This window comes from Rhea americana, unplaced genomic scaffold, assembly GCF_003343005.1.
Source record: "Rhea americana isolate MKP2758 unplaced genomic scaffold, rheAme1 scaffold_287, whole genome shotgun sequence".
Classification (NCBI taxonomy): domain Eukaryota; kingdom Metazoa; phylum Chordata; class Aves; order Rheiformes; family Rheidae; genus Rhea; species Rhea americana.
Window position 1 is genome coordinate 20,631 of NW_028186409.1, and position 27,826 is coordinate 48,456.

Sequence of the window (27,826 nt, forward strand, 5' to 3'; positions counted from 1 at the left end):
CTCCGGCGACTGACGGGCTCGGCGGGGCGGCCCGGCTCGGCGGCCCGGCCTATTTCCTCTCCGGGAGGCCCGTGACGGCCCCAGGAAGGAACCGGAGCGAGGGCAGGGGCTGCTTCGGAGGGGGAAGTCGCTTCCCGCCTCCGGCCACGGCTCGGGGTGGGGGACGCGGGAGGGAAGCGCCGGCGCTGGGCCCAGGGGCGCGCGTTCGGTCGCGGGCAGGTCCCCCGTGCCGGGGGGGACGCGGGGGCACCCCCCTCGATCCCGGGGTGGGGGTGTTTCTCTTTCGCAGCCACGGCAGGAGGAAACGATTCCTCGGGGAGGTTCCTGCCGCGGGAAGGGCCGGGCCCAGAGGCAGGACCTGAACGCAGCCGTCGGCCCGCGGGCTCGGCCTCGGCGCCCTYGGAGAGGAGCCGCGGGGCTCCCAGCAGCTTCCCGCGCGGCCGGGACTGGGGGACACGAGCCCCATCGCCCTCAGTCACCAGCCCTGTGGAGGCCATCTCAGGTACGGAGAAGGTGTCCCCCATACTCCGGCTTGCTAAGAGAGACGGGGGCAAGCTCGAGTTTAAGGTCTGGTTGCCCAACCCATGGATGAGCCCATGGAGATGGCAGAAGTGACGGCAGACAACCTGCGCCTTCAGCTGTACCCAAGGGAGTCCGGAAAGCCAGGGAGCCCTCGATGCCAACACAGCCTCTCTGAAACGAAGATAGAGAGCAGAGAGGGGAGGTAACACTGATCTGGGCCAGCAGACCTCATCCCTCCACCCTTTCGGCTGAGACAAGAGGCCAGACCTTGGCTTTAGGTCTGGAAACCTCTCGTGTTGCCTGCCGTGGAGAAAAAAACCCAGAAGACAGCTGCGCTCGTTGTTAAATAAACTTTAATCATTTTTATATGAGGGTGAAAGGAAAATAAAATTTATTTCTGTCTGGCCTCACAATCGGCCAAGAGTTAAAATCAGCAGCCAGGGAGGAGCAGACCGGCTCATTTCTTTCCTCTCTTCACGGAGACCACGCTGTGCTGTCCGGCGGATTCTCAGAGCGAAAGAGCCCGAGGCAGGCGGGCGGGATGCTCTCCTCCCCCTGCGGCCGCTGCGGCTCCCCGGCTCCCACTGCCCACTCGGCGCGGGTCCCGGGCTCGTGAGTTAAAGTGGCCCCCGGTGTTCACAGCGCTAAAGGCACTAGTTTCATTTCAGTGCCCCTTCCCAAGCCCCGTGCTGCTGGATCCGTGGTGTGGCCGTGGTTTGATTTCCCCAAGTGGGCAAGCAAGTTTTGTGCAAAATCCCACATAAAAAAATACTGTTTTTTTTTCAGTACTGAATATCCTAAAAAACTAGAGCTTTAATCAACCTCAGTTATCCAACACCCTTGATTTGATATCTTGCATGTTTACACCCTGGAAACTTACTGAGTTTCCATCGCGAGGTGAAGTGCCTTTGCGATGAGGCCAAAGAGAACGGAGGTTGTCACCAAGAAGGAAAATTGGACCAGCCCAGAGCAGCACCAGGTTTGTGTGAGTAGGGGGAATGTTACTTTGCGAGTTACTAGCCTTTCTCCTCCTGGCTGGACCTTTCCAGGCCTCCTTGCTCAGCCCCAGCAGGGGAGATATCCCTCTCTCTTCGTGCAGCYGGAGCACCCATGCCTTCGCACATCACCTAGCACTGACCGCTCCTGTCCTCCAGCCCTGGGAAACAGCCGTGCAGGAGCCGTTCCTGGGTGGTGGGAATCTACTTTCTACACCTCCAAGGCCTGTGGCATGCAATCCCATTTCTCCTTGCGCTATTCCAGCTTGCAGAGAAGCAAAGTGCAGTGTTCGGGTCGCTGCCTGGACACTATAGATTTGGCTCCACGCCGACATCCGCATCCAGTTTTTGCTGGTACCTCTGCCRGCGCTCGCAGCGGGGGCAGGACTTCACGCTGGCCTGGCAGTCCCGGTGGAAGACTGTTTTGCATTGGCTGCACCTGCAAGAAACAAGGCAAAACCCCACCCTGTTGGCAACATCAGAGCAAAGACCAAACGACTTCTAGCAAAGCAGACTGGATACTTCCTTGTCTCTATTTCCTCCAAGTCCCCCTTGAGAGCACTGCCAACACCTAGACTGGCCACAGCAAAAGTCAGCCACTAGCTGCATATGAAACAGATAAACTTTTCTAGCAAGCAGCAGTACCAAATCAACCGAAGGAGCTACCTCCAGCAAGCACAGAATAAAAGCAGCAGCATGCYGGTAGAGAACAACCCGCCCCGCCGAGCATCGAGCATTGGCTGCTTGCAGCCAGCTGCCTCCCCGATGTCGGCTTTTTGCAGATGAAAGAGGGAGATACTAAGCAAGCAGCGAGCTTTACACCTTGCTTTCAGCGTGGGGGAGGCGGGGAGAAAAGGCTTTCAAGCAGCACAAGATCGAGTGAAAACATTTGGGGCTGAGTCACAAGACCTGTAGAGGGTGCAGGGCAATTTTAAAGCTGCTGAGAGAGCCCAGCTCTCGACACGCAGCGGCACCGGCAAGGACGGGCTGCAGCCAAGCATGCTGAACGGGTTAAGAGTGAAGATGCTCCCTCCACTTGCCAGCGCTGGGGCGCAGCCAGGGCACCCCAGCCCCGACCGTGGGACCCGACTGCCTCTGCGTCGCGCGCGGCAGGAAGCGCTGCCAGACGGCTAGAGAAACATTGTTCGGGGACATCAGAGACGCAGGAAACTGCGTTTGCCCTGGGGATGGGCAGAGGAGGAACTGGTGGCCAGGGAAAGTTTTGCCTTTGTGCACGGAGCTGGGCGAGCCAGCGGGCAGCAAGGAGACCTCGCGAGTGCTCCTGCGGGACCTTCCCGTCTGACTCAGGGCTGCAACGCAGCAGGAATGTAAACAGCCGCAAATTATACCTTGTGCTGGGCCGTCTCAGCGGAGACACCCATCTTTGCAAGGGGCGTTCACTGGTTATCTTGAGTAAACAGAAACAGGCAGTGCTACAAATGCTGAGCTTACTCTCCTCTTTCCAGCTGCAAGCCTTCACCTATTTCACCTTGTAAGAAGCAGCAAAATTGTTGCCAGGCCACATGCCAGAGGGTCAGCTAGATTTTAAATGCCCCGAACTGGGAAGTGCAAACATCTTGTGCGCACGTGCCTCATTTAAAGTTGTCAAGTCGGTGCTGAATTTGATGCAAAAGACACAAGGTTTCAGCTCCATTTTCCAAAGAAACAGCGGTCCACCTGGGTGCTCAGGGGAGAGGGTAAATGCAGAGGGAGTGAAGAATCACAGAGCAAGGCAACCAGGTGAGAGACGACCAAAATACAACAGCACTATTCCAGCCTGCAAGATTCTGGGTTAAATCCTGCTCTGACAGGTGGGTGCAAGGCTGCAGTTACTCAGCATATGGGAACTGCTACATGTAAAGATAGGGAGGAACAAGCAGGCGCTGCTTGGCACCGTTCATTTTCCCAGCGGAACATTTTTCATGCAGCATCTCTCAATTACCGGCGCCAGCTCAGCTCCTCCCAGCCGCTGCGGAGCAGGAGAGATGGGTGCAAGTGCAGCCCCTCTGCGGCCGCTGCAGAGAGTTTTGCCTTCGGTGAAATTAAGGTTTTGTCCTGTGTGTTTCTGAGCAAGCTGCTGCCAAAAGGAAGCRACTCCTGCCTCCACCTGCGGTGCAATGGTCTCAGGGGTTATTGTTAGGAGGCATTTCAGACGCATCCTCCGCTGAGTAATAGTGTGACCCAAGCAGCTGGCTGTCACACGCGCAGCAGAGAGGCAGGAAGCTGGGTTTAGTTTGGCGAGGATGTATTCGAACTGCTTTCCTGCTACGAAACCCAGCTCAGCCTCCTCCACGAGCAAAGAGGTCAGCTGCAGAGCTCCGGCTAACAGGACGTGAGATCTCCACCCTGCTGCCAGCAAAGCTCAACCTCGCGCGCCTGTGTGGAGCAGCATGCTTTTCTCAGGGCCCGCGGGCTTTTTTTCTGAGGAAAACCGCTCCTCTGTGGATGTTGCCATCTCTAACAGGAATGATGCTGTCCCTGCAGCAAGCAGTGATAACGAGAAACCCTATCAGCAACCCGGGAAATATCTGCGACCACAAAATGCATGAGGCACCCCATGACTTTGGCCATGCAGATGTTTTCTTGAGCCTTTGGATATCACTGCTTTGTTTTAGGAACTGCCAGGTCAAAGCAAACCATGCGGACTGTCAGCCAGTTAAGTGACTAAGGCAGGAAAAGGTTTTTAACCAATTCTGAAAGGACCATCACTGAATAACCTGAAAGACATGAATCTCCCTCCACCTACAGTGGCTATGCCTTGGACCATGCAGGAAGGATGTGATACCTATTTCCTTAGAAAACACAAAACTGTATCTGCAGGGATAAGCACACCCATTTTGATGTATATATCCTTGTTCAAAATCTGCTTAGCTGCTGAGYCTTGTGCTATTGAGCAGCAGTGAGCTCCACAGGTAGAAGAAAAAGACAGRTGAAAGCACATTATTCCCCTTCAGATTTGCATAGGTCCCTGCTCAGCTCCTTTAGACATCTCCTCTATGGCCAGCCTCTCTCCTTTCCAGCAGGGAATGGTCCCAGTCTCTCCCCTGCATCCYCACAAGGCTGTCCATCCCCATCTCTGTCTTTTCCATGCCAGGGACTGGCACTGAGCAGGAACAGCCTCCGTTGAGAGGGCAAATTGCAGATCGAATTAAAACAGGAGAGGCATTGAGCAGATGAGTGAGGCAGGGCATACAGCACCTCCCAGCATGTGCCCATCCTCGCTCCTCCTCCCAAGCCCCCTTCCACCCTGGGACCCAGCACACAGTGAGCCTTTTGAAGGTCGACAGCAAGATGTTGTGTAAATCTGTGCAATACAGATACTGCTACTCGATCTGCAAAGCCTCCCTGCTCTCCTCACTTCTACCATCCACTTGGTCRTATCTCAGCTTTGCTAGGTTTGCCCCTCCTCTTGCCCGAAACATGCCCTATTTTTGGTTCAAATAAGCTTTGAGTCTTGATTATTGTGAGAATGTGGTCACATTTTGGCCTCAAAGCTCTCAGAGAAGAAGAAATGCCRATGGGCACACAATCAGCTCTATTCTCAATGGCCAGTGAGGACAGGCCACCCTGCGGGCACACGCAGATGCTGGCCTAGAAAGCAGAGAGCCCCACTCTGAATCTCTGAGAGCGACCAAGTGGACAATTCAGATGGCTGAGAAAAGCCAGTCATAGGCCACATGTGAGCCCGTCTCCTAAGAAATAACCTTGAGTGGTCTCACAGCAGTGAGAGGTGATGGAAGCGTCACTCACCTGTTAGTTGTGTCAAACTCAAAGGGAAAAATGATGTCGCTTCGGTTACAGATCTGACAGATAAAGCCTCTCTGGGTGCACAGGTCACAGTTGTAGACGTGATGGGAAGCAAACTGGATCAAAGACTGCAGGAACGTCTCAAATATACCATCGGCTATCTGCGGAGCGGAGACACATCAGATGTTAACACACGGAGCCTGTCTCTGTCTGGTTCTGCACTGCTGCTTCTCACACACGTAACATCCATGCTTCATGCTACCATGTGAAGAAGAAGCTCATACCCCAAAGCAATCCAAAACCTCATGTGTCTACCTTGGGGTTTAGTGTCTAAACGGGACACCACAGAGACTCCACATTTGCACCCACTATCTGCCAGGACTGGGGCTTCTGGCTTTGCAGTGGATGTGAAATTCAACTGCTGCAGAGCCTTGTACTGACTACCCTCCMAATTATTTGCAATCGATAAAAGATTACATGGAGACAAGATAGCAGCAATACTGTCTTAAAAGAGAGGTCAAACAATTTAGCTTGTGTGATCTCCGTTGTTCTCAGTGAATATAGGCCTATGGCAGTTATTTTAGCCTTTAAGCAGATGTGCAAATTTACAGAGGGTGTATAATAAAGAGCTGTGCAAAAAGAACAGAGATGATGACAACTGAGTTGGCTGAATTCTTCTATTTAAGCTTAAAAAGTGCTGTGTTCTATGCGGCTCTACACATTTGTTTCTACATAAATTAGGACGTTTTATCAGTGAAACTACAACAATGCAAAGCTCTCACCTGCCTCAAATCAGTAACACTGTATTTGTGGGGACACTCCAAGAGGTAGTTCCTGTGATCAAGCCTTCAAAGAAGCACAGTAAAGAATGTATTAGATGATTTCTACTCCATCTTCAACAGCCTTGAAGTATGAAGGAGTCCAGACAATGTGGCCTCTGAAGAAAGTTACTGCAAATCTGATTTTACATTGTACAACAGATCTCAAATCCTGTCATTGAAAACAGTGTGAGAGCATTTCAAAGGGGGGGGGGGGGAAGCACATCTATTTTCCCAGGTGTTTCCTGTCCAGCTAGAGGCCTCCTTGGTTCAGGAAGGTGTTTCCTTAGTCACATCTCAACGTGCCGAGCCAGCAAACAGATGGATAACTCCTCACGATAGATGACACAGAGCTCAAAAACAATCCACACCCTGACAGCACCGATCCCCGATCAAAGGATAAGCAACAAGGAAGAGTCCCAAGGACCAGGACACGATCAGGGGTGCTGGCTGGCCCTCTGGGTACTTCAACTTCCCCAAACATACAGCAGCAGCCATGACAAAGTAAGGTGAAAGTAGGGAGAGGGGATTCAGGCTTAACCCCTGCCCCGTGACAGAGATGAACCTCACCGCTTGCTCAGCTCCTTTAGGGCCCCGCTGCGACACATGATCAGATAATCTCCGAGCAGCTTCAGCTGCTCCCTGCTCTGGCAGATTCGGCTCATCCTCTCCACGTGGTCATACAGGCTCTCGTTCACCAGCTTCAGGTTGATCAGTGGCTGGTTACGGATCTGGGTCAGGAACTTGAGAGCTTGCCGGCAAACCTACAGCGGAGAGAGAGGCCACCCATGCGGTGCGCGCGGGAGGGCTTTGCAGCACTGCCTGGTAGCCAAGAAGATTTGAGAGGGAAGCCAGGGGAGAAGAAAACCTCCACTGAGAGTGAAGATGTTCAGAGGGACCTCCAGGAGCTCTAGGCTATAACCCTGCAGTCCAGTCCATGAACGTGGGGTGAGTTTGCCCCTCGACTTTACCATACGTTCTTCCCACAGCAAACTCCACTTCTTGGGGCAGCTTGTTCTCATCCCAGCCGCCCTCCCCAGGGCTGTGCCATCAATGCAGTGCTCGAGGCAGAAGCAGGACCCTCTCCCTGCTCCCTGTGCAGACTGACCCCGGACCTACCCCTCGTTTCATCAGATCCCAGTTGTGGATGAGGCGCGAGGGAATCACCGTCTCATCATCCTGGTGGCAGCTGTCGCAGTAGTAGAGGCCGGAGAACGCGCAGAGCTTGGGCTTCACAAAGGAGAAGCCGATCTGCCTGGAGCAACCTTGAGGGAGCAGAGATGAGATGGTGAGCGGGGACCTGTGCTGCCCTAAAAGCTCGTTCTCATTACTGCCGGGACAGGGAGAGACACCAAAGTCTTGGTGGGGAAGGAATAGGGTGAGAGAACTTTTGAAAGGGTTGAAGATCAGCTAAAGCAAGAGCCTACGCTTGGCAAACGATCTAATTTTTGTCCACCCTGTGCAGTGGAGGAAGAAAAGAGGGAATATTGGACATACGGGAACACACTCCCGCGAGCACATTTTTGCATTTAAAGGCAGTGTTTACCAGTCAAAATTAGACAGGTCCAACCCACGATCTCCCATCACAGTGCATTTACTGCTACAGCTGGGCCCCCCAAACCTTTGCCGTAAGCCTCAGGCTCTGCCTGGAGCAATGGGGAGGTACAAAAGCACACCAAACCCTTGACACGTTTGGTGAGAGCTCTCGGACCCCTTCCCCACCTGCGAGGGGGCATGACGTAGACAACGACAGACCTACAGGAGCCACCTCGCATGTTCTCCATGAAAACGGAGTCTCATCCTGAATCTGTCACATATTTATCTATCAAATGGTTAAACTTTTTTTTTTAACCAAAAGTAAACTGTGGAAACACCACAGTGGCCTGGTGGAGAACCTAAACCCTACCTGACTGCTCCATCATTTCTGCTAGTAACTTTATTTACCCTATTTTGCCTTCACTCAGCCCTTCTCTTTCACATTTTCACTGCAGGGTACCAAAAACACATCCAGGATCCTCATCTGCAAATGATGAGGTTGGGATGAATTAAACAAAAGAAGCTTTTCTTATAGAGTGATGTGTAACCCCAAAGGAACCCAGCTCAAGTCTCAGATCTTGCGGGAAATCTGCAGAGCTTTTATTCTTAAAAAGTGAATGTATCTAATTTGGAGTCATGAAGGCATGGAAACTCTTTGTGCTATTTTAAATGGCTTCACTTCTCTAAAATAACTGACAGAGTAAGCGAATCTCTGACCTCCAACCGTTGCAGTCTCAGGCTGTGTCTGCCCTGTGAAGAGCTAGGGCTACTGATACCCTCACAGAAGATTTTGCCTTTCGGTCATTCGCACTTTGGAGTAGCTGGAGTGCATTAGCAAAACCTACAGTGTTGATATCYGAACTGCTTTTTTTCTTTTTGAAAAAAGAAAAGCTTCTATTTTGTCTAGTTTGTCACATCCTAACATATAAGGAAACCAATCCTGTGCCAAAAAGGAAACATCATGCTCAGGTGTCAGATGGGGAAAGGGGCGAGCACGAAGCAGAGCCGTCGGACGCTGCRGACCTGCCCCCGTGCTGGCCAGCTTGGATCTGCGGTTTCCCAGYTAGCCTAAAAGGGAAATAAAAGCTGCAGCTGGCCAAGAGCAAAGGACAGACAGGAACTTAATGGATCCCTCACAAAGCAACCGGGAAGTGAAATCTGTCTTTGCAGCTTGCTGCTTCCATCTATTGGTAGGTGGAAAATGCGTGACAGAGCCTGGAGGGAGCTGAAGGTAAAGGAGGAGACCAAAACCAAAGACAAGTCAATGGGAAATATAAGAAAGAGAAATCTAKAAGAATGCTGAAAAATCTAGAGGGTACAAGAAGCATAACGAGCAGGAGAGAAATCTGAAGTTTAATTAATTTACCAAGGTAACAAAAAAATCACACGTCCCATAGRGGTCAGTGAGTGTTACCCTATTAAGCCAACCCTATTATACCCTATTAATTACCCCAATGTGCTGAGAGGCATTAGTGAAAATAAGTGTTTCACAAAATCAGCTCATCACACCTATCATAACATTCGCTCCTATTGATATGCCAATATCTCAGTGCTGCTCTACTGGAAGAACAGTTCTTCACTTGTGACTTGTATTTGCCCTTAACTGCTCTTACTCCACGGATTGTGACCATGAAATGCCCAGCAAGGCAGCCCTGGGCCTCTCACCTACATCAGGCCCATCTAAGGTTGCCTTAAAGCCAAGACCTCCAAATGTCTATACCATGAGCCTCTTAAACAGGATGCCAGTAGCAGCCCTGTTTGAYCTTGGAAGCTGTTCTGGGATGGAGGGCAGTGGGTGGGGGATTCACCCCTGCTATGCATGAGATACTCCTCTGCCCAGCAAAGGCTTTTAGTGGAAGAGTCTAAAATTCCACAACAGCAGCTCCTGTCTCGCAGGCCTTGAGACTGCTGCCTCCCTCCTGYCCAGCAGCTTGGCTGGAGAGATGAGCTGTGAGATGAAGCCCAACCGAGGGGCTTTGGATGAGGAAACAAATCAGCAGCTGCCCTGCATCAGGTTGGCTGAGCGACTCCAAGCATCTCCTTAACATTGATGTAACCTCGTCAACCTTAATGAATGTAACAATAACCTCCAAAGCTGAGCGGGGCTTCTCGTATTTGAACAAGCCAACATATACCTGCACAGATGAAGCTCTGAGAGTCCAGGCCCTTCTCCATGGGGATGGCCACCAGGTATTGTAACAAGAAACCATTTTCCTTCACAATACTTTTCAGGATGACCTGTGAGTTCCCATCCAGACTGCCACCCAGTGTCAGTGCCTCCTCCGCGGTCTCCAGATAGGATGTGAGCACACTTCGGACCAACTCCCTCCACAACGCTGCCTCTTCTGCGTTCTCAGCTTGCAGCTTCAGGATAGCTTTAGATGTTATAATCTTGAAAAATGCAGGTCCCCCAAGGCTTGTGTCTGGAAGGATATCCTGGATTGTCTCTATACCATAACTGTTACTTAAAATTTTGTCATTGTTCCTCACTTTAAAGCACTTTAAAGTTTCTAATGACAAGGAAAAAATAAAAGGGACCCACGTTTTATCTACATCCATATAAAGAACAGATTCTTTTATAGCCTCCAATTCTGGTTCGTGAGTTGAACTCCAGTCAAAGCTGTTTCCAGGCATGTCATTGTACTGGAGAAGAGCAGCTGAGTCGCTGGKTACAGGCTGGCTTTCACTGACGTCTTCGGGATACTCTAGTGTCTCCCACTCCTCCTCCTCCAGCTGAGGCCGGCATTTGTGCAATGCCTCACGGATCCTGTCTAACCAGTCCTCAGCTTCGTCTCGAGAAGGAGCTCGTAGGTACAGCTTTTTCCCCAAGAAAACCAGCTCGAAACGGCCGTCAGAGTGCGTCAGCGCTAGCGACTCACACCGCAGCAGGGAATAGCTCTCGAAGCAGATACGGTCCTCGTGGTCCAGGAAGAGCCTGAACTCCAGCGGCGACAGCTCACAGGAGAACTCCTTCCATATGCCCACGGCTCCTCTCCGCTCCAGGCTGCCCAGTTTCAGGAGCCCTCGGAAAGGATTGGAAAGACCTTTGGGAAGAGCAGAGGTCTCAGTGTAACCAAAGGGGAAATCAGGTGAAGAGAGAAAAGCCAACAAGCACCTCACACATGCACACATGTGACAGCCAGTGGCAGCACAGCTGCCGAGAGAGCCAGTCCTGGTGGAAGATGGGATGGGGCAGGAGTTTAAAGGATCTGCTTCCTGTGCCTCCATAAGCTGTCCATATGCATTTTGTCTCAGGTCTGAAAACAGGAGGGACAGCATAAAAGAAATCTGTCCCACAAGGTGGACAGAGCCATGGGGAAGAGCAGCACTCACTGCATCTCCCCATCCCTTAAAATGTTTTCCACCAAAGCTAACCTAGACTCAGTAATGCTGACAGCCCAAAGTAATCTGCCACTACTGCCTTCTGGAGCTTTTAATGATGCCATCAGCTCAGCAAAAGCAAATAGCTGCTTCCCAAACAAGTGATAACTTGAAAAACCCACCCCAACTCCTGAGCGTTGCCCAGAGAAGAGGTACAATTACAGCAGGAGATGGGACACTGGTTTAGCAGGGGAACACATACCCATCTGCCTGCGATGCACAACGCTGAAGCCCTTTTGTTCTCGTTCTGGTGACAGTTTGGGCTTCCCGGTATCCGAGGAAGGCACGGAYGGCCTTTCCAAATCAAGAGCACTAATCAGCCCTGTGGTCGGACCCTCTTCTTCCTCGTCTGGCGCAAAGCCATTGATGTCGGTTGTGCTCTCTCCTGGACAGGGCCTGTAGAAATCATCTTCTGATATCCAGCTCTTTCTTTTCTGCTAAGAAGAAACTCATTATCAAGCCCAGGCCCTTACTCCTCAAACACAYGTGTCCACAGCGACCCCTACATGGGAACAAACCCCAAATGAAATCATGTTGATTTTGGCCACTTGGGCACATCTGTAATACACTGCACACAGTCAGAGGTTAAAATACATTTCAGTGAGCTAAAAGGYTGTTTAGCTAATCACAGCTCTGTAAAGCCAAGCACAGGATGTCCTCACTTGGGTGATGCAGTGAACTGCATCATGCTGGGAGGTCTTTATCATCACTCCAACCGTCCTCCCCATGCTGATCACGGCTACACAGACACTGATTTCTCTGATAAAGAAACCCTGGAAGAGACCGCATTTGCAGCYGGCAAAATTTGCCAAGCCCTCACTGAGCCCTACAGAACTCCAAGACGACGACCTGAACATCTTGCCAAGTAAAGTCACTGCCTGGTTGTCATCTCCAGGCAAATCACTTTCTGACCATGGTTCAACCATAGTTGAAATATAATCAAGTGCAATTTAGAGTGCCCTTTAACTCACTGCAGGCCACTGCAGGGCCAGACGCGCTCATCTGGTATACTGCAAAGAACTGGTGGGACTTTAACTTCAAAAATACATTGTGATTGGTTCCTTCTCCCTAAAATCATAGAAGGGCTCAGAAAAAGGAGCACGTTCCTTGCAATAATGGGTATCGCATGCAAGATCTTTGATCCAGTCAGTATTTCCAAAGGAGATACGGTGAAATGTTAGCTCTGCTGTAGAAGGCACTGGTACAAGCTTACCTGAAGAGTGGTATGATTCATGTTCCAGGAAGAACACAGACTGAGAAAAGTACAGAGAAGGATGTCTAGGATGAAATAGGAGCAGAGATCTATGTCTAAAAAGTGGATGCTACAAACATCAGTCCTGATTAGATCAGAAAAAAAAAAAGAAATGAGGCATAGAAGGCAAAGAAAACCTCTGTTTCAGCATTTCAGGAGGGAGAACAAAACTCTTTAAGCTAAAAGAAGACACGGTTGCAGTTTATCTGGGAGTCTGGATGTCGAGAGCAGAGTGAGGTTCTGGGACAGGCTCCCCAAAGAAACAGCAGGAGCAAAACAGGACCAAGTTCAGGGCTCCTGCAAAATGGAGCAGCCGCTCTAGACACGGAGCAACCCTTCCAGGGCTGTGCCCCACCCGGAGCAACCACTCGATTTTCCTCTCGTGCTTTCAAAGAGCCTTTTATTGTGACTACGAGCTAAATCACAGCAGGATCGTCATTACCACCCTTCAGTGAGAAGTGCGATTCCCAATGTATAGGAAGACTCTGTTTACTCTCGGATCAGGAATGCAGGTTGCTCCATGAGTCATGTGAAAGCAGGAGGGAATTTCCTGTTGACACTGTATGTTATACATAGATTAGTTGAACTGGCCCAACTCCACGAGGAAGCAGCGGAAACAGGATAACTGGGAGAGAGCCAAAAGAAGTAAAGGACCAAACACAGAAACCGTTGAGGGGGGTATGAAGTATATGCTGAACTCACTAGGGTGGAAAGATAAGTCAGGCACAAGCCAGAGTTAGACACAGGACAGGACTGTTCAAAGAGTTTCCTGAAAGCAAATGCAAGTGGATCACTCCCTGTGCAGGCAACAATAGGTGAAATTCATTGTTGTTCAAGCTAACCTAAGCAACAGTCAAMGTCATCCTACTTTGGGACCAGATGTGACTTGGAGATCTTTCTCCCTGAAAAAAATGCAAATTTTTTACTGTCCAGGCAATGTTTTTACCTCCTGGATCACTATCTAAATCTGGATCATTAACTATCAAAAAGGTCCCTTGGCTCCGGYCCATGTGAAACTCCACTCTTTGGCTGTTTTGTCAGCTTACACAGAGCCTGAAGTCAGATTTGTGCAAGAGCTCATCACCCTTCAGATATCATTAATAAAACAGAAAACCTCCCAGTGCAGCTGCTCGTGTGGAGGACTGGGCAAGGAATGATCTGCCAAAGGCGGTTTCAAAAGTTTTGATATTTCTTTTGCCAGGGGACATTTACTTAGACCTAATTTCTCCCAGGCTGGCTGCACGGACACAACTTCCAGGGTCCCAGGGTCTGTGTATAGAGCATAGAGCACTTTTCATCACTACTTTGTAGTGAGTTTGAGACCTATGCACTATTTGTACCAAAATGGTACAATGGCTTGATGGGAGACTAAAGGCAACACAGAAGATGAGTGGTCAGAGAACCTAGAGTCTACTAAGAAACAGCCACCAGTTTTATTTTCTTTTTCCATTGGATCTTCTAGTCAGCAAGCATGAAAACAAGGACATTTAAGAATATAGCAAATAAGCTGTACCACCTACCGGGCAGCCTGATGCTGGGCAAAGGAGGAAYTCTGATGCAGGGCTGCGGACTGCCCGGTTTTCCTCGCTGCTGCTGGTCTTACTGGTGCCACCTTTATCTTCTCCGTTCCTAMTGCTGAGCTGCTCGGATGATGCACTAGCCTGTGGCGCGCCTGGCTCAGGCTGTGCCGGCTTTCTGGCCACATCAGAGGGAGGACCAGTTACCTTGCTGGTGTCTGCTGCATCATCCGTGTGAGCAGCACACGGACCATCTGTGTCAGGAGGTGGTTCGGAGCAAGTAGAGGTCTCTGGCGTGACATCTGACGGTGCCGGGGTGGCCTTTGATGCAGTGGGAGGGCAAGCAGGCTGCAGCGGTGAGGACCCCAGCACGCTAGGGATGAGCCGCCCCTCCGTGGGATCAAGGCTTTGCTGGGCTTTGCTGAATTCGGACAATACCCTTAAAAAGAGAAACAGTGATCAGATCGAACGTAGCTATGTTAACCAGACCATCAGGGCCCCGGCAACAGTCATTTGTCCCCTATAAAGCACCAGTTATAGCAGGAAAGGATTCTTCCTTCAAATTATGCATTTCCCAACTACACACACATACTTTACCTCGCTTCTGATTCATTACTAGTAACTGAGGGAGAGCTCTGAACAGCCCCCACAGCTCCAAACCAGCGTACAATCCTCAACACAATCCAGTACAACCACGCGCCAAATTTCAAATGTTTTTGTAACCGTAACATGCAATTATTAGTGGAGTCTGGCCAGACAAGATGCTGTTCCCATGCCCCTACTTTGCTATCAACTAGGTCAAATTAAACCAGCCCAGATTAAAATTCAAAACAAAGTCTTTCCATCATGAATTTAATCAAATCAAGGAAAGTTCCCTTTGGGATTATCGTAAGATATAAAATCCTAAAAGTAGAGAACAATGCTGTTATCGGTGAGGAGAGACAGACTGCAGCTCTGGTCTAAACCAGGGGGAAAGAGTTGGATAAATAATCACCTTGCCAAAAACTGCAGTTTCAAATGCTCCAAAACTCCTAATGAATTTGKGCTGATGCTGATAATACTTTCAGTCAAACAAATATTTAGAGAAAAGGCAACATTTCACTCTAAAGTCTCAAATTTCAATTCATCCTTTCCATTCATTCCATGTTTTTGTTTCAAAATTTGCTTTTATTTTTTGAACGAGCATAAAATAGCCAGAAAGAAAAAGGTTTTAAAGTCACTTGATATTCTAGTCAGCTGGAAACAATGAGTTTTTCCTTTTGAGGGAATTTCAGTGTGCATGCTGTTTTAAATCAATGTAAAACAAAGCCTTTTTGGTAGCAAACTGAAAAAGCACTTCTCGGTTCTGGCCTTCTGTTGCTCTACATCATCTCCAAAGCAAACAGCATTTAAAGGTGGCCTTTCCTCAGCAAAAAAAGTTAGATACAGAGTCCTAACTTTGTTCCTGGGTTTGCAGCCCTCTCTAAAACCAAAATTGGGTAAGGTACATTTGCTAAACAGCACCCCAAGGCCAGACTCATTCAGGGCCAGGTTAGCCAGCACATCCTTCATTTTTAAGGTGATAGGCAAAACATTTACTTTCTGATTACTCAGGGCTTATGTAACCTGCTGGAAATCTTTGTCCTCACAAGCCGAGTGTTTTGCAGAAATAAATCTTGGGGATGACAAACTAACAACTCCCTTCCCTTGAATTATTTGCAGAAGCTGCAAATTATAACCCTTTTCTATGACAGAGCCCATTCTTTTCCCCCTAGAAAGCCTCAGAACAGCCTCAAGCATATACTAGGGAGCTGCTACATTCCTGAAATCAGAATTTTTCTGATTGCATCTCCCCTGGCAGAGAAGACAGATGCACACTTCAGCGGTCAGGCACTCTTCTTCCTTGGCACCAAGGAAGCAATGCTTGATCAAGCATTTCTTCTTTTTACCTTTTAGACTCCTGGGAGGCAAAACAGCTTATTGGAAATAAAAAGGGAAAAAGCTTTCCTGCTTGTAGAATGAAAATAAACGGAAAAAAAAAAATCACTGTAAGGAGCAAGTTTGGGAAAAGACTCACTCTTGCAGCGATCTGTCCAAGTCCTCAGCAGTGGCCGTTCCCAGGTCAGAGTCGCACGAGAGCGGCTCCTCGCTCTTCTCGGGACTCCTGGTGCAGTGAGCTTGCAGGATGCCGTCGGAKCCGAGGCTGGAGGACAGCTGGGAAGAGCTCGTCGTGTTCAGGCTCAGAGAGGACGACGTAAGCTTGATTTTGTTGCTGCTTTTGCCAATTGGCAGGATGGAGGGTTGAATTTCGATCTCGTCAGAGCCCGAAGACTGCGAGATCGAACCAAGCGATGCCTTTCTCCGAGGTTCRGATGCAGAGGATGTTAGCGGCTCCAGCAGCTCCGAAACAGGACACAGTCCAGAGAGGGACAGAGGGGTGATAGTCCACTCATTCAAAACTGCCGATTTATAAGACAGCTCAAAGGTCATGGATGTTAAGCCTTGCAAGTAGCTAAGGAGAAACTCACACTCTTCAGCATCTAAGAGCAGAGCAGTCGATTGGTAATATTCAGGCAGCCGGGATCTCTCCCGGAGCAGCAACTTCAAGTAACACTCCACGAGGCCATCGTTCAAAGCCAGCCTCAGCCAGGCCCGGCAGCGGCCAACGTCCGTATTGATAAAAATTAATTGTTCCAGCTCTGAAACAATATTGCTGGAGAAGGGAAAAAAAAACAGAAGAGAAAGTGAGCAGCTGTTTCCAAATCACCGTGGTGTACTGAAGAGCCAGATCCTTCATCAGAGCACAGGTTACAAAAGACCACGGGCTGTGCAACCCGAGCGTCGAGACACGCAGGAGACAGGGCATGGGTGTGAGGAAGAGCAACCGAAATCCTGCCCATSTGACGCTGTTTGGTTTGCGTGGTGACGCTGCTCCTTGTGGTTCTTTAGGCTGCACTTTGCTTAGAAAAAAAGGGGAACTGTCCAAACTGCTCTGCTATGGGGAGTTTAAGAGTTGAGTCAAAATAGGCTTTGCAAAATCTCTGCTCCATGGAAAATGTGGTTTCCTATGGAGAAAAAAGAACTCCCAAGTGCTCCAAACATGGATATTTTGGCTATGACCCCAGCCAACCCCAGGAGTACCACTGTGCATTGCTCCTCTCTCTGGCTGGAGATATTTCCCATGCACTGCTTGCCCCAGCCCAAGGAAGGGAGCGCGGGGGCAATTCCTGCAGTTTCTGTGCTGTGGTGGAAGCACAGTCTAGCTGGAAACCCATTTGTAGCAATATATCTGAATCTAGCTTCACATTTCCAATCAACTGAAACACAGAGAAAAGTTTCAAGGAGCCAAAAAACMATCACAAGGTTTGTCTCTAGTCTCAAGGTTGTCAGCCCACTGATTTCAAGTACTTTCCCCCAAAATCTAATACACACTTGCTAACCCCTCTGGCCTCAGCTYGTGTCTCAGTAGTTGATGCTGCAGCTGTTACAAAAATCAGAGCAGAAGTTTTGAAAGTTTTTTAATCTGTCTCTCAAAATGAAGAAAAATTTCAAAGAGCACAAAAATATCCCCCACAGCGTGTCAAACAGTTATTTTCATTCACTCTTTCATAATTCAAGAGCTGCTGGTGGAGTTGGATTTGGATGAGGCTCTCAAACCCATCTGTTTGTCTGTTCGTATTCAGTGGAGAAAAATTCTGTGCAGGGAGTAGTTCAAAAAAACCCAGCAAATAATGATAGTTACAGATACGAGAACCCCACCAAGTTCACAGATAAGGTCAGTGTTGTTTTTCCTGTTTCATGCATGGAGAAATGGAGGTGAGTCATTCCAGATAAATGTCAATACAAAGACCAGATCCTGCACCTTGCATCCTGGTAACCCACCCACCCCTGCTCTATACTAGTACAGTCACTCTGCCCTGGGTACCACCAAGGATATAATGCCCCAGGAAATGGTCCTGCACATAAAAATAAATAAGAAAGGAGCCCTGGGCAGGCACAGCATGGTTTCATTCCCTGTGTTTTAGGCCTCCATCCCTTGCGCACGCATCGAGAGGCAGTGCTGACACCACTGGATGCCTGACACCCAGCCTCACACCACCACTTGGTATCACGGGGGCTTTGCTCTCTTGTGTGTGTCTCCCAGTGGTCCCGGGCAGCCTGAGTCCCCTGTCCACCCAGGCACCCTGTGGGACTATCGGGTCCCTCCAGCTTTTGGTTGAGAGGTAAAGGGAGGGGTAATAACAGACCTTTCCATCTAGCCATCTTTCTGTTTGTCATTCCCTGAATTTTGTGGCACCTCTCAGTGCCAAAAGGAGGGCASGAAGCCTGAGCGTGCAAACACCTTTCAGCTGGGACAGTCACTCACCGATGTGTGATGCTCTTCAGCAGGCCCCAGAAGACAGGCTGAGGAAGAGGCTCCCGGCCCCCTGCCTTCTTCCCTTTCCCCCCAGCCTCTGCCTTTATATGCTTTGCCTTCAGCCCATGCACAAAAACAGCCTCGAGGGCGCTGCAGAGAGTGTTCGCGTTCCCATCGTCACTGGTTACAACAGCATCCGAGGTTACGTATTGCTTCTGTAAAGCCTTGATGGAATTCACCAGCTGCTTCTTGATCAGCTACAAGAGGAAAGTGCTTGCATTACAAAGATAAGGATTAGGAAGGCTGCATACAACATGGKCTCCAAACTGCAAGGCTCATCCAGACAGATGTACCATGCAATTCTTGCTTCATCCGCGTGCTTCACAGTAGCTATTACAGCACACTGTATTTGAACCGGTCAAGCTGGAGACTCATGCTCCTGGCATCACAGTTCACTTGGCTTTTTTAATGAGTAATTTATGCAAATAATGCTTCCTTTAGCTCACGTTTCAGGGCCCACTGGGTTTACAAGGTTGCCTTTAGAGCATGCAGCACTTCCTCTATATACATCAAATTGCTTACGAGGGTGGGGAGAAAAAGAAATCAGTTCTTTCCAGGCTCTTGCTTAGGGGAAACAAATGGATTATATAAGCATGTGTGATAAAAGAGAAACACTAATGAGGTCATCCTTCATAAAGACCGTGATACAACTTGAACTCATGCAGATCAACCAAAGCAACATACGACAGCGCTAACGCGTTCTGCTAGCAGAAGACAAATGGATTGATCTTCCTTGTGCTCTCAGCAGCCTGTCTGTGCTGATTAACCAGAGGGCACTGCAGGGACAGGCCCCCCAAAAAGCCTCACGGCAGATGTTTTTGAAAGGCTGGCTTGCGGTGTTAGTGGCTCTCCTCCTGGAGAGGCTTCGAAGCAGTAACATGGAATTTTACATTTCAATGGCTTTGCTTCCCTCTTTCTCACACCACAGTCAAAGAGAAGTAAATTCAGTGAATTCAACTGTTTTATGCTAGCGGAGAAGATTTTTTATTGCAGCTCAGCCCAGATGTCTCAATGAACATTATTTAAAATGAAAGCTGAACTTCCCACTAGACATTTGGCAAACACTGCAAATTCAGCAGGGATCATATCAAACACTTCATGCTTCAATATCAATCATGCAGCATTGAAAATTTTTGCTGAAAGGCAACAGTCTGAATAACAAATGGGGCAGGGGAAGTCTTGATTCAAACTGGCTTTTCAGAGGGRGTGTTACAAGACCAGCATCAGAGGGAGACCGTACCCCATCCTTCTTGCTTGAGGTCTGTGTTACGACAGTGCCTGCGTGCTCATCTCTAGCCATGTCTCCTGTGTGAGCCATACAGATGCTCTTTATGTTCAGAAACACTTTCTGAAATGATTTCTCCTTCTCCAGCAATCTACCTCTCTTGGCTGCACACAGCTCATATTAGATTTCCAGCCCCCCCTCCTTTTTTTCCAGCAAGGAAAATGCATCTAAATAAGATTTACAGCAGCTCTAGTCGAGGGGTAACAGCCAGGGGAACACATGCTTTATCCCTGCCTGTAACACCCAAGTGCGGACACCCCTTGCAGGAGGAGCTGCTTCGCAGCTGTCCTGTAGATCTGCTAGCACAAGCAACCCGCCCGCAAGCAGCAACCGTGGGCCAACAGGATTAAAGACTGCAAATGATTTTATCTGTAGCGCATGAGTAATTCTGTTGTAGGATGAATTAAACATGCAGTCTCAACCGCTGTGTTTGAAGTTCGTTCATTAAACGTGTCTAGACTCCAGAAGCTGGGCAGAAAAAGAACATACAAAGCACCTTCAGTAGCAAGGCCCCTTTGCCTAGGTGTAACACTTACCTCCTTCCCTGCACACTGAATCTTGCCATCAAGGGCACAGCCCAAGTCTGGTGTGATTTAACTCACGGCCACCCACTGCTAGTCTACGTACTCTCACTAGACAAACTGTCCAAAGATGCTCTTTGCCAGAGAGCACAAGCCACCCTTAGCTCACATAAACAATCCCAATGCAAGCTCACAGCATGGACATGTTCTACCACATCCCACAATCGCTCCCTGCCAGTAACTGGAGTTGGACCGCAAATAAGTTTTGGTCGTAGAGGGTTGCGGGGTTTCACTCACCTGTATGACTTCCTTGGGGTCCTCTGCGTGGCTAGGATGCATCTCAGCTCCTGCTGGTCCCYGCTCTGGGCGCTGCGTTCACATGTCACCTTTGGGACAAGGAGGAGGAGAAGCATATTTGAGCTCTGAACACCTATTCAGTCTACGTATAATTCACCTGCCATGCGAAGGGCACTCGGAGGCACGCAACAGGCATAGATCACATCCCTAGATGGTTTTAAAGCGCTCACAGCCAGATTACCACCACGTTCAAGTCAGGACCTATCCAAGGCCACATCGAAAGGCACACCGCTTCGCAAGTAGTAGTAGAGTTTCAGACAAAACAGAGCATGGCCAACAGCATGAAACCAAGAGAGAATAATTAAGCCTCGCAGGTTGCCCACAAGCAGCCCAAAACCTGGGTGAGACGCTGGGCTGAGGGCTGGTCCAGCCAACAGAGAGAYGTGCAGGGTCAGGGACTATTGCTCTCCAGTTTCTCCAGCGCCCGCAATGACAAGGCGCTGGTCAYGGAGCGGACATCAAAACACATGCATTTAGCAAGAGAGTTTGAATGACGGGACCAAAACGTGTGAATGACACTGCTGCTGCAGTGGCACAAACAGAAGGATCCCAGGGAGAGGTGACAGCAACTGCCCCCTCYGGTCCTCCGATGCTGCTGCCGAACCCAGTCGAGAAGGACCACCCTAAGAGCTGCCTGGACGCTTGCCCCTGGCAGAGAGCTGTCCGCGCCCCCRTGTGTTGGGAGCCCAGGAAGGAAGGGTACTGAGAGTGTCAAAGATTTTCCGTAAGGTTTTGAATTGCTCCATTCAGCAGCAGATGTTTGACTGTCCAGGATCTCTCCTCTCCTGGGAGCACAGACAACAGGGCTGCTCTGTTGCAGCTGTTTCTCGCAGAAGAGAAAAATCAGCACCCTCCCATTACAGGAAACCCTGGTAATATCTGAGCACACAGTGGCAGCCTTGCTGGATTTATCCGTAACAGGAGGGTGTTAACAGAGAACAAGGGACCTTTAGCTCCTGAATTTCAGCCTCCTACTCCAGTTCTTGGAAGCTCTCTGCCAAAATCTAGATATACCTGGTGGCTCTGTGAACAAGGGTGAACAGTTGTCAGCAAGACACCCATCCTAGGGCTGCATCCCAACTCAGACGCAACATGTGCTGGAGGTTAAAAGAATCTGAGAGCAACTCCAGCATCAGCTACTGCTCTGAAGCTTTTAAAAGACTCAAGAGATCAGAAAGCTAATTTATCCCCTTGAGTTGGAAGTATTTGCTACTGCTTTGCCATCAAAGCAGAGGAGGACAGAGCCCAGCAGAACAGTCTCAGTGTATACCCAGGCAGAAGAAGGGTTTGGTACAGCATCAATACTTCAGGTTTTACCTACTAACCAACAAAAAATCGTGCAGCTTTCCCCAGGCAGAACTAAGCTGACAGCCTAAACCTGCCCCTCTCTCCACGTCAGGAGCTGTCAGACCCACGATGGAAGCTCAGTTTGCAGACAAGCACTTGCACGGCAAGCATCAATCCTGAAGGCAAAAGCAGCCCAGAGCCAGAGCAGCCCAAATTCAGAGCAGCCCACGCACACCCTGCACTGACCTGGACAGCACAGGCAGCCAGTCCTGCTCGCATCAGCCTCAGCCAGGTCGAGAGCTCTTCAGTGACAAACTCTGGGCTGATCCTCAGCGCGTTCAGAGTTCACAGGCAATTTCGTACAAAAGGAAACTGTTTTCACCATGACTTGTCATAAGATTTCCTCCCTTTCGATTGCAACATAGAGACGAGGGGACGCCGTGATTACAGGAATGTCAACCTTTGGCTCAGATGCTGAAGTCACTGCCAGGGGTTTCTGCAAGGAGAGAGGGTTTCAAAGGGACGCCTAAGTGACAGCAGCAGTAGATGAGGAGCACAGAGAGCCATCCCCATCTCTGCCCTATGCTGCAGTAACGCATCAGAAATCCAACCAGCAGCCAGCTCCACAGGGCTATGCAGGCCCTACCCCACGTGCCACCAGACCCATCACCTCCCATTTACAGCCTAAAAACTAGTCACATCACCCAACACAAATCCAAGGTGCAACAGCCGCTGCCACCCTGCTCTGGATGGGAAATGCAACCTCTGGACACAGGAAGACATTTCTGATACCACAGTTAAGGAGCCCGTGTTTCAGCTCCGGGACTGCACATGCCACTCTTGCTCTTAGCATCGGCCACCACAGTGTCCCCAGCTGGCCTCTGCCGCGACAGCTGTGGAAGCAGAGTGGGTGATGGCACTGTTTTTGCAAAGACTTCCCCTGCTTTTCAGAATTTACTAAGCAAGCAGGGGCTGGAACTTGCCAGTAGGTTTGACATTTATTCAGCAGYAGCATGATTCTTCTTATCCCCATCACCAGCTGTAAGCTGCACAGTCTGGGGACCAGGTTGTGTAYGTCTACAACACCCCCACGTTATGAATGAGTGGGAGCTGATGTACCTCCCAACCACACCGGCAGCAATCCTCTCCAGCCATGCAGGCTTGGAAGTAAAAGGAGTTTGGAGGAGACTCCAGGGCCAGGCACTGCTCTGAACCGCTTCAGTGGTCTGGTGGTGAGTCCTTCCGAGCTGGGACTGTGTTGGCCTGTGTAGCGCAGATCCCAACAGAGGCATTCTCCAAAAACACGAGCTCCTTTACCAGCATCTMCTCTAGCATCTCCGGGAAGTGAGACGCAGAGGAGCACATGCGCCGCCTCCACCGCGAGCAGCTTGGAAGGCCTCTACACCTCCATCCTGACGAGCCCAACCAGTTTGTTCCAGTGCTGTGATTTCACACACTGAACCACACTGTTTCTGTTGGGACAGCATTTTCCTGAACAACAAGCACAATGAATGTGCCACATCAGCAGCTCAGAGGCAGATTTCATGTAGCACCAGTTTTCAGCAAAGCACAGAAAAACCTATCAGCAAACCTAGCAGCTCTCTGCTAGCTGGCTCTAAAAGCAATGGGCCAGTACAGAAGGACTCCCAATCTCTCCCTAGAAAGCCACCACCACTGCTTTTGCTCTCAAAATAATAAGATACAGGACAAACGCGCGAATGCAGAGATAAACACATCAAGAGCAGAAAAATCACATCATTTCCCAAAGATCATTACCGCAAAGGCTGCAGAGCCAGACCAAAACACCTCGGATGAGATGAACAAAATAAAATAGAAAGAAATAAAACAGAAAGCAAGCTTGTGTGGTTCACCTACCAAGCAAGAGAGCGATCTCTGGTGTAACAGCACAGCTGTTTATTTACCAGAATGCTACAAACCAGCCAGGTCTTCGGGAATTACTTGTTAAAAGCCAGTGTATCCAAGAAGAGGCTAAGACCTGCTCCGCTCAATCCTAAAGCTTGGCTCTTCAATCTCCCGACAAGTGATGTTTTCCAAGTTATAAATAAACGACAGGTCACTGCTCACAGTTTGTGAATGGAAAACAACAGTCGACGATGGTGTTAACTGGTGACTCAAGGTCTGGAAACGGAGCCAGTCATTTTCCAAGCACGAGCCTTGCGCTAGTCACCCTCCACCCGGGGCGAATTAAGGCTTTTACAGGACAGTCAGTCCAAATACCTGTGTCAGTACAGTCCTCTCCTCCTACAGAGCCGGTTTTACTGCCAGAAAAGCTTTTGCTTTCTGCAAGGACCCCTTGCACACCCAGTGAACTTAAAATACAAGCCAACCCCTGGCAGAGGTAGCCCAAAAGAGAAAAGCCAGCTGTTCCAATGACTTGGCTAGTTGCAGGATAACCCCCCTAGAAAACAGTTCAGCAAGGTTTGCTGAGTTTCCTGTAGGAAGGGGGAGGCCTCGGAGGATGGAGCAGCAGTTATAGGACAGCCCCAGCTCACAGCCGAGAGAAGACCCTCGGGTCGGCCAGCATTGCAGGTCTGACCCGATCTCCTTCCAGCGAACTGTCACCCCAGTGCTATTCACACAATGTGAAGTACGATTCCCTCTGCACTAATACAGGCTCTAAGATATCAAAATGCCAGCTAATGGACAAAGCCAGACCATCCCCTCCCTGCAGAAATAGTCTCATGACAGCTGACTGACAAGCAAGGGAGAAGAGCTACCTCTCACCGTTAACAAAACTCCTAATTTCTGCCTCTGCAACGRGTCCAATCCCTCGCAGCTCGCCCACACTGAGCGGGTTGCGCAGGAGCACCCAGGCCTCCCCAAAATCTCCTCGGAGGACTGCTGACCCAGCACAGGGCAGCCAGGAGAAGCAAAATAGAGGCTGAACTCCCAGCTGTGCCTTCAACTGCAAGATCACGTTCCTCAGACACTCGAAGAGCAGAATTTTTTGCAGGTTGCTATACAGCTCTCTGTCTGCCAGAGCTCTAGGGAAGGCCAGGAGTGAGCTTCCACCGCAGGGGAGCTAACAGATGAACCACGCAAGGCTGAGGAAAGTTGTGAAACCCCCTACRTGTTGCAGCAAGATACTTTAATATTTGGACTCTCTATTTTGAGTCATTCCTAGTTACTAGGGCTAAAGTTTCTCTTATAATTTGCCGGCCATCTGATAAAGCAGGGCGTTCACATACTACAACGGGAGGAAATAGGGTATCGCACTGTTTGAACGTAAGTTAACAAGAAGTGACTGGCTCTTTAAACTCTGCATTTTCTGCTCAGCACAAGACTGCCCAGCTTGTTGACAACAGTTCGTTTCAGACGGAACAATGTCATTTATAAAGAATATAATACATTATTAATCAGAGAAAGCTATATAGACGTTGTCTATCTGTACATGCTGGGTCCTCCTGGGACTGGCTTAGCAGGCAGAGACCATCTCTGCACAGGCTACGGCATCTCTGACCACTGTAAAGTCTTTTGGGATGAACCTTGCTGAGAGGCTTGGAGTGTCAGTGTTTTCTGCTATAACAAGATATAAGCAATGATCTAAGGGACCCTATGGAAAGGAGCAGCTGATCCATGGCGTGGGCATGTGGCAGTAGAAGCTCTCCATGCATGTGACACTCATGTGGCTGAAAGATCATGCCAGCCTTGTAAATATGAGGTTGAATCAGAGTGTATGATGACTGCAGGCAGCTCTGAGGGCAGGATTGGGGTACGGCAGTGTGGGGAGTCCCCGGGACGTGGTCCTGCTTGTTTGCCTCACAGATGTGCAGTCCAGGGCAGCATCTCGAAGCCCACCGCTTTCTCCAACCCAAGCAAYGCAGCAGCACACGCTCAAATCTCACAGCTCTCAGCCCAGACACCAGCAGAGATTATTTGTCAGAGGACCGCGTTCCCTGATCCAGTTCACTGCCCCACTGCACAGATCACAGCCAGCTCAAGGCAAAGGCAGGACTGTGTCTCCCAGGGCTGGCATCAGCTCCAAGTGACTGAAGCTATGGCACAACCCTGACGTGGCAAACCAAGGATCAAGGAGGCCTCCAGGGCCTTTTGTTGCTGCTTGCTGGGCTGAGAAGACATTCTTGTTGTAGGGGGGGCTTCTTGCCCCGCTCTTAGGGTCTTCTGAAAAAGCAGCAGGCTAGAACTTAGTGCAGCTCCCGTGGGCATGCAGCGAGGAGGACACAAAGCATATGAGCACCCTGAAGCTCCTGCCGCTCCAACCCTCACCGGACTCAGCTCAAAGGACGGCTGCACACCCCATGGAGCTCTCCTCTCCTCCTCGCCCTGTTGATCCAGCTGGCTCTTCCCTGGCCTCTACCTCCAGAGAAGAAGGGGAGGCTAGAAAGCTCCAATGTAACCTCCTATTCCACATTTCAAAGACGTGTGACATCCTCTGTGGGAGGAAATGGTTATGGACAAAAGAGAAGTAACCCTTGAAGAGCTGACACTCTCTCTCACACTTCTGCCTCCAGCTTTGTCTTGAGAGCAAAAATCAGGCTTTGCATACGTACTTCAGTCACCCCAGTTTGCCAGAAAGATGCCAATAGAAGTGAAAGTCACCAAGGAACCCTATTTCAGCACTGGGAGAAGCAGCAATACTGGGGCAAGGGGAGAAGGAAAAATGCTGATGAAGTTCACGTGCGACACTGAGACTGACATAATTTATAAAGGGAAAAGCCACAGAGCTGTCACATCTCTGGGTGGAAACGTGCATCGAAACATGGGCTTGAAATAACAGGGGTCAAAATCCTCTAAGTGTCAGGTTTTACTGCCAGAACATAACAACAAGGCGGGAAACCAAAGGGCAGACAGCAATCTCTCTGGAGGGGATCTCAGAAAGGCCCCTGGCAATAAACACAAACCACTGAGGCAGCATTATGAGGAGAAAAGAGGGATTACCAAGGCTTTCAGAAAGGGTGATGGTGCCTCTCTGTGCAGGACTGGTGAGGATGTTGGTCTAGCTCCAACATCCAGAGTTTTTAGAAAGACACCTCCAATTCGCAGACATCAGGAAGATCCACAAGAGAGGGATTTCCAGAGCTCAGAGCAAAATAAGGATTAACCACGTAGAAGAGGTGCCTCAGTCCAAGTCTGTCCCCACACAGGAGGTTACTGAGGCTGGTGAATTCTTCAACGGGCAAAAACAGGGTTAGATTTGCCAGGGAGAAAAGCAGCGACAAGACGGGGGGTTATTTTTAATTGTGGAAGCAATTAAGAAATGACTGAGAGACCCGGTAGATTTTCCACCACTGTGTTTACCTCTAGGCCGAATTCTCTTCTGCAAGACGGATTTTACTGCACCACCAAACACGACCCCGAGCAGGGATCCGGGAGGGGATTCGGGATCCGGGCAGCACCCGGGGGGAAGCGGGCTTGGAAGGGGCTTGGCACCCCCTTGCACGCCCCCGCACCCTGCACCTCCACCGCCCTGCGCCTGTTTGCACCCCAAAACTGCCACCGCCCTGCACCCCAAGGGGGGGGGGCTGACCCCCCCAGGCCCCTGTTCATCCACGCCACCCCCCGCCCCCCCTAACTCACCCGTGACTCGCTGCTTTCACCCCCCTCGGCCCTCCCCGCTCACCGGCTCCGCGGCCCCGCGCCTCCGGCTCGGTAACCCGGAAGTGGCGGCCGCGCCGGGAGCGCGCACGCCCCCGCCCGCTCCCGTGACGCCAGCGCGTAGCGGGGCGTAGGGGGGCTGCGGGGCCACGCCCCCTCCGGGGCAGGGGGCGGAGCGCTGGGGCGCACGCGCGTGCGCAGAGCGGGCTGGCGGGGGCACGCGCGGTGGTGCACACGTACGTGGAGAAAGGCACGCTCGTATGCACGCGGGGCACGCGTCGCACGCTGAGGCACACGCATGCGTGCACGCGCACATGCACACACCGGGCAGTGCTGCACGCACGCCCACGCGCGTGTCCTTGCACGCTTGGATCCGCGTGGCAGACAAAGTTGTGCGCACACCTGTACGTGGACACACGTGCACACACGGGGCAGATGAACACATGTGCACAGGCAGGTATGCGTGGGCATGCCCGCGTGCATGCGCAGCCACAAGCACATGCATGTGCAGACAGGCATGCACATGTGCACAGACACACAAGCTCACGCCGGCACACACGCAAGYGCACGTGGATGAACATGCGTGCACACGTACACACTCACTGAGGCACATACAGCACCACCCTGTGCGCGCA

At 50.3% G+C, this 27,826-nt stretch overlaps 1 protein-coding gene across 6 annotated transcripts; it reads right to left on the bottom strand.

Annotated features, from left to right (window-relative positions):
• Nucleotides 1-858: 858 nt before the first annotated feature.
• Nucleotides 859-27,281, bottom strand: PLEKHM1 (pleckstrin homology and RUN domain containing M1). Of its 6 annotated transcripts, none has more exons than XM_085308931.1 (13): nt 27,217-27,281; nt 21,861-22,110; nt 20,268-20,356; nt 18,114-18,361; nt 15,825-16,460; nt 13,772-14,207; nt 11,202-11,433; nt 9,754-10,662; nt 7,202-7,347; nt 6,653-6,846; nt 6,047-6,110; nt 5,268-5,425; nt 859-1,956 (listed from the first exon to the last, which is right to left on the bottom strand). In XM_085308931.1, exons 3-13 carry the CDS (start codon nt 20,307-20,309, stop codon nt 1,827-1,829), a joined length of 3,195 nt encoding a protein of 1,064 aa, XP_085165057.1. In that variant the 5' UTR covers nt 20,310-20,356; nt 21,861-22,110; nt 27,217-27,281; the 3' UTR covers nt 859-1,826. The 6 variants fall into 6 exon arrangements, with proteins under 6 accessions (XP_085165057.1, XP_085165051.1, XP_085165052.1 ...); XM_085308925.1 differs by having other exon boundaries at nt 11,202-11,436; XM_085308926.1 differs by lacking the exon at nt 27,217-27,281 and adding an exon at nt 26,535-26,564 and having other exon boundaries at nt 11,202-11,436.
• Nucleotides 27,282-27,826: the final 545 nt, after the last annotated feature.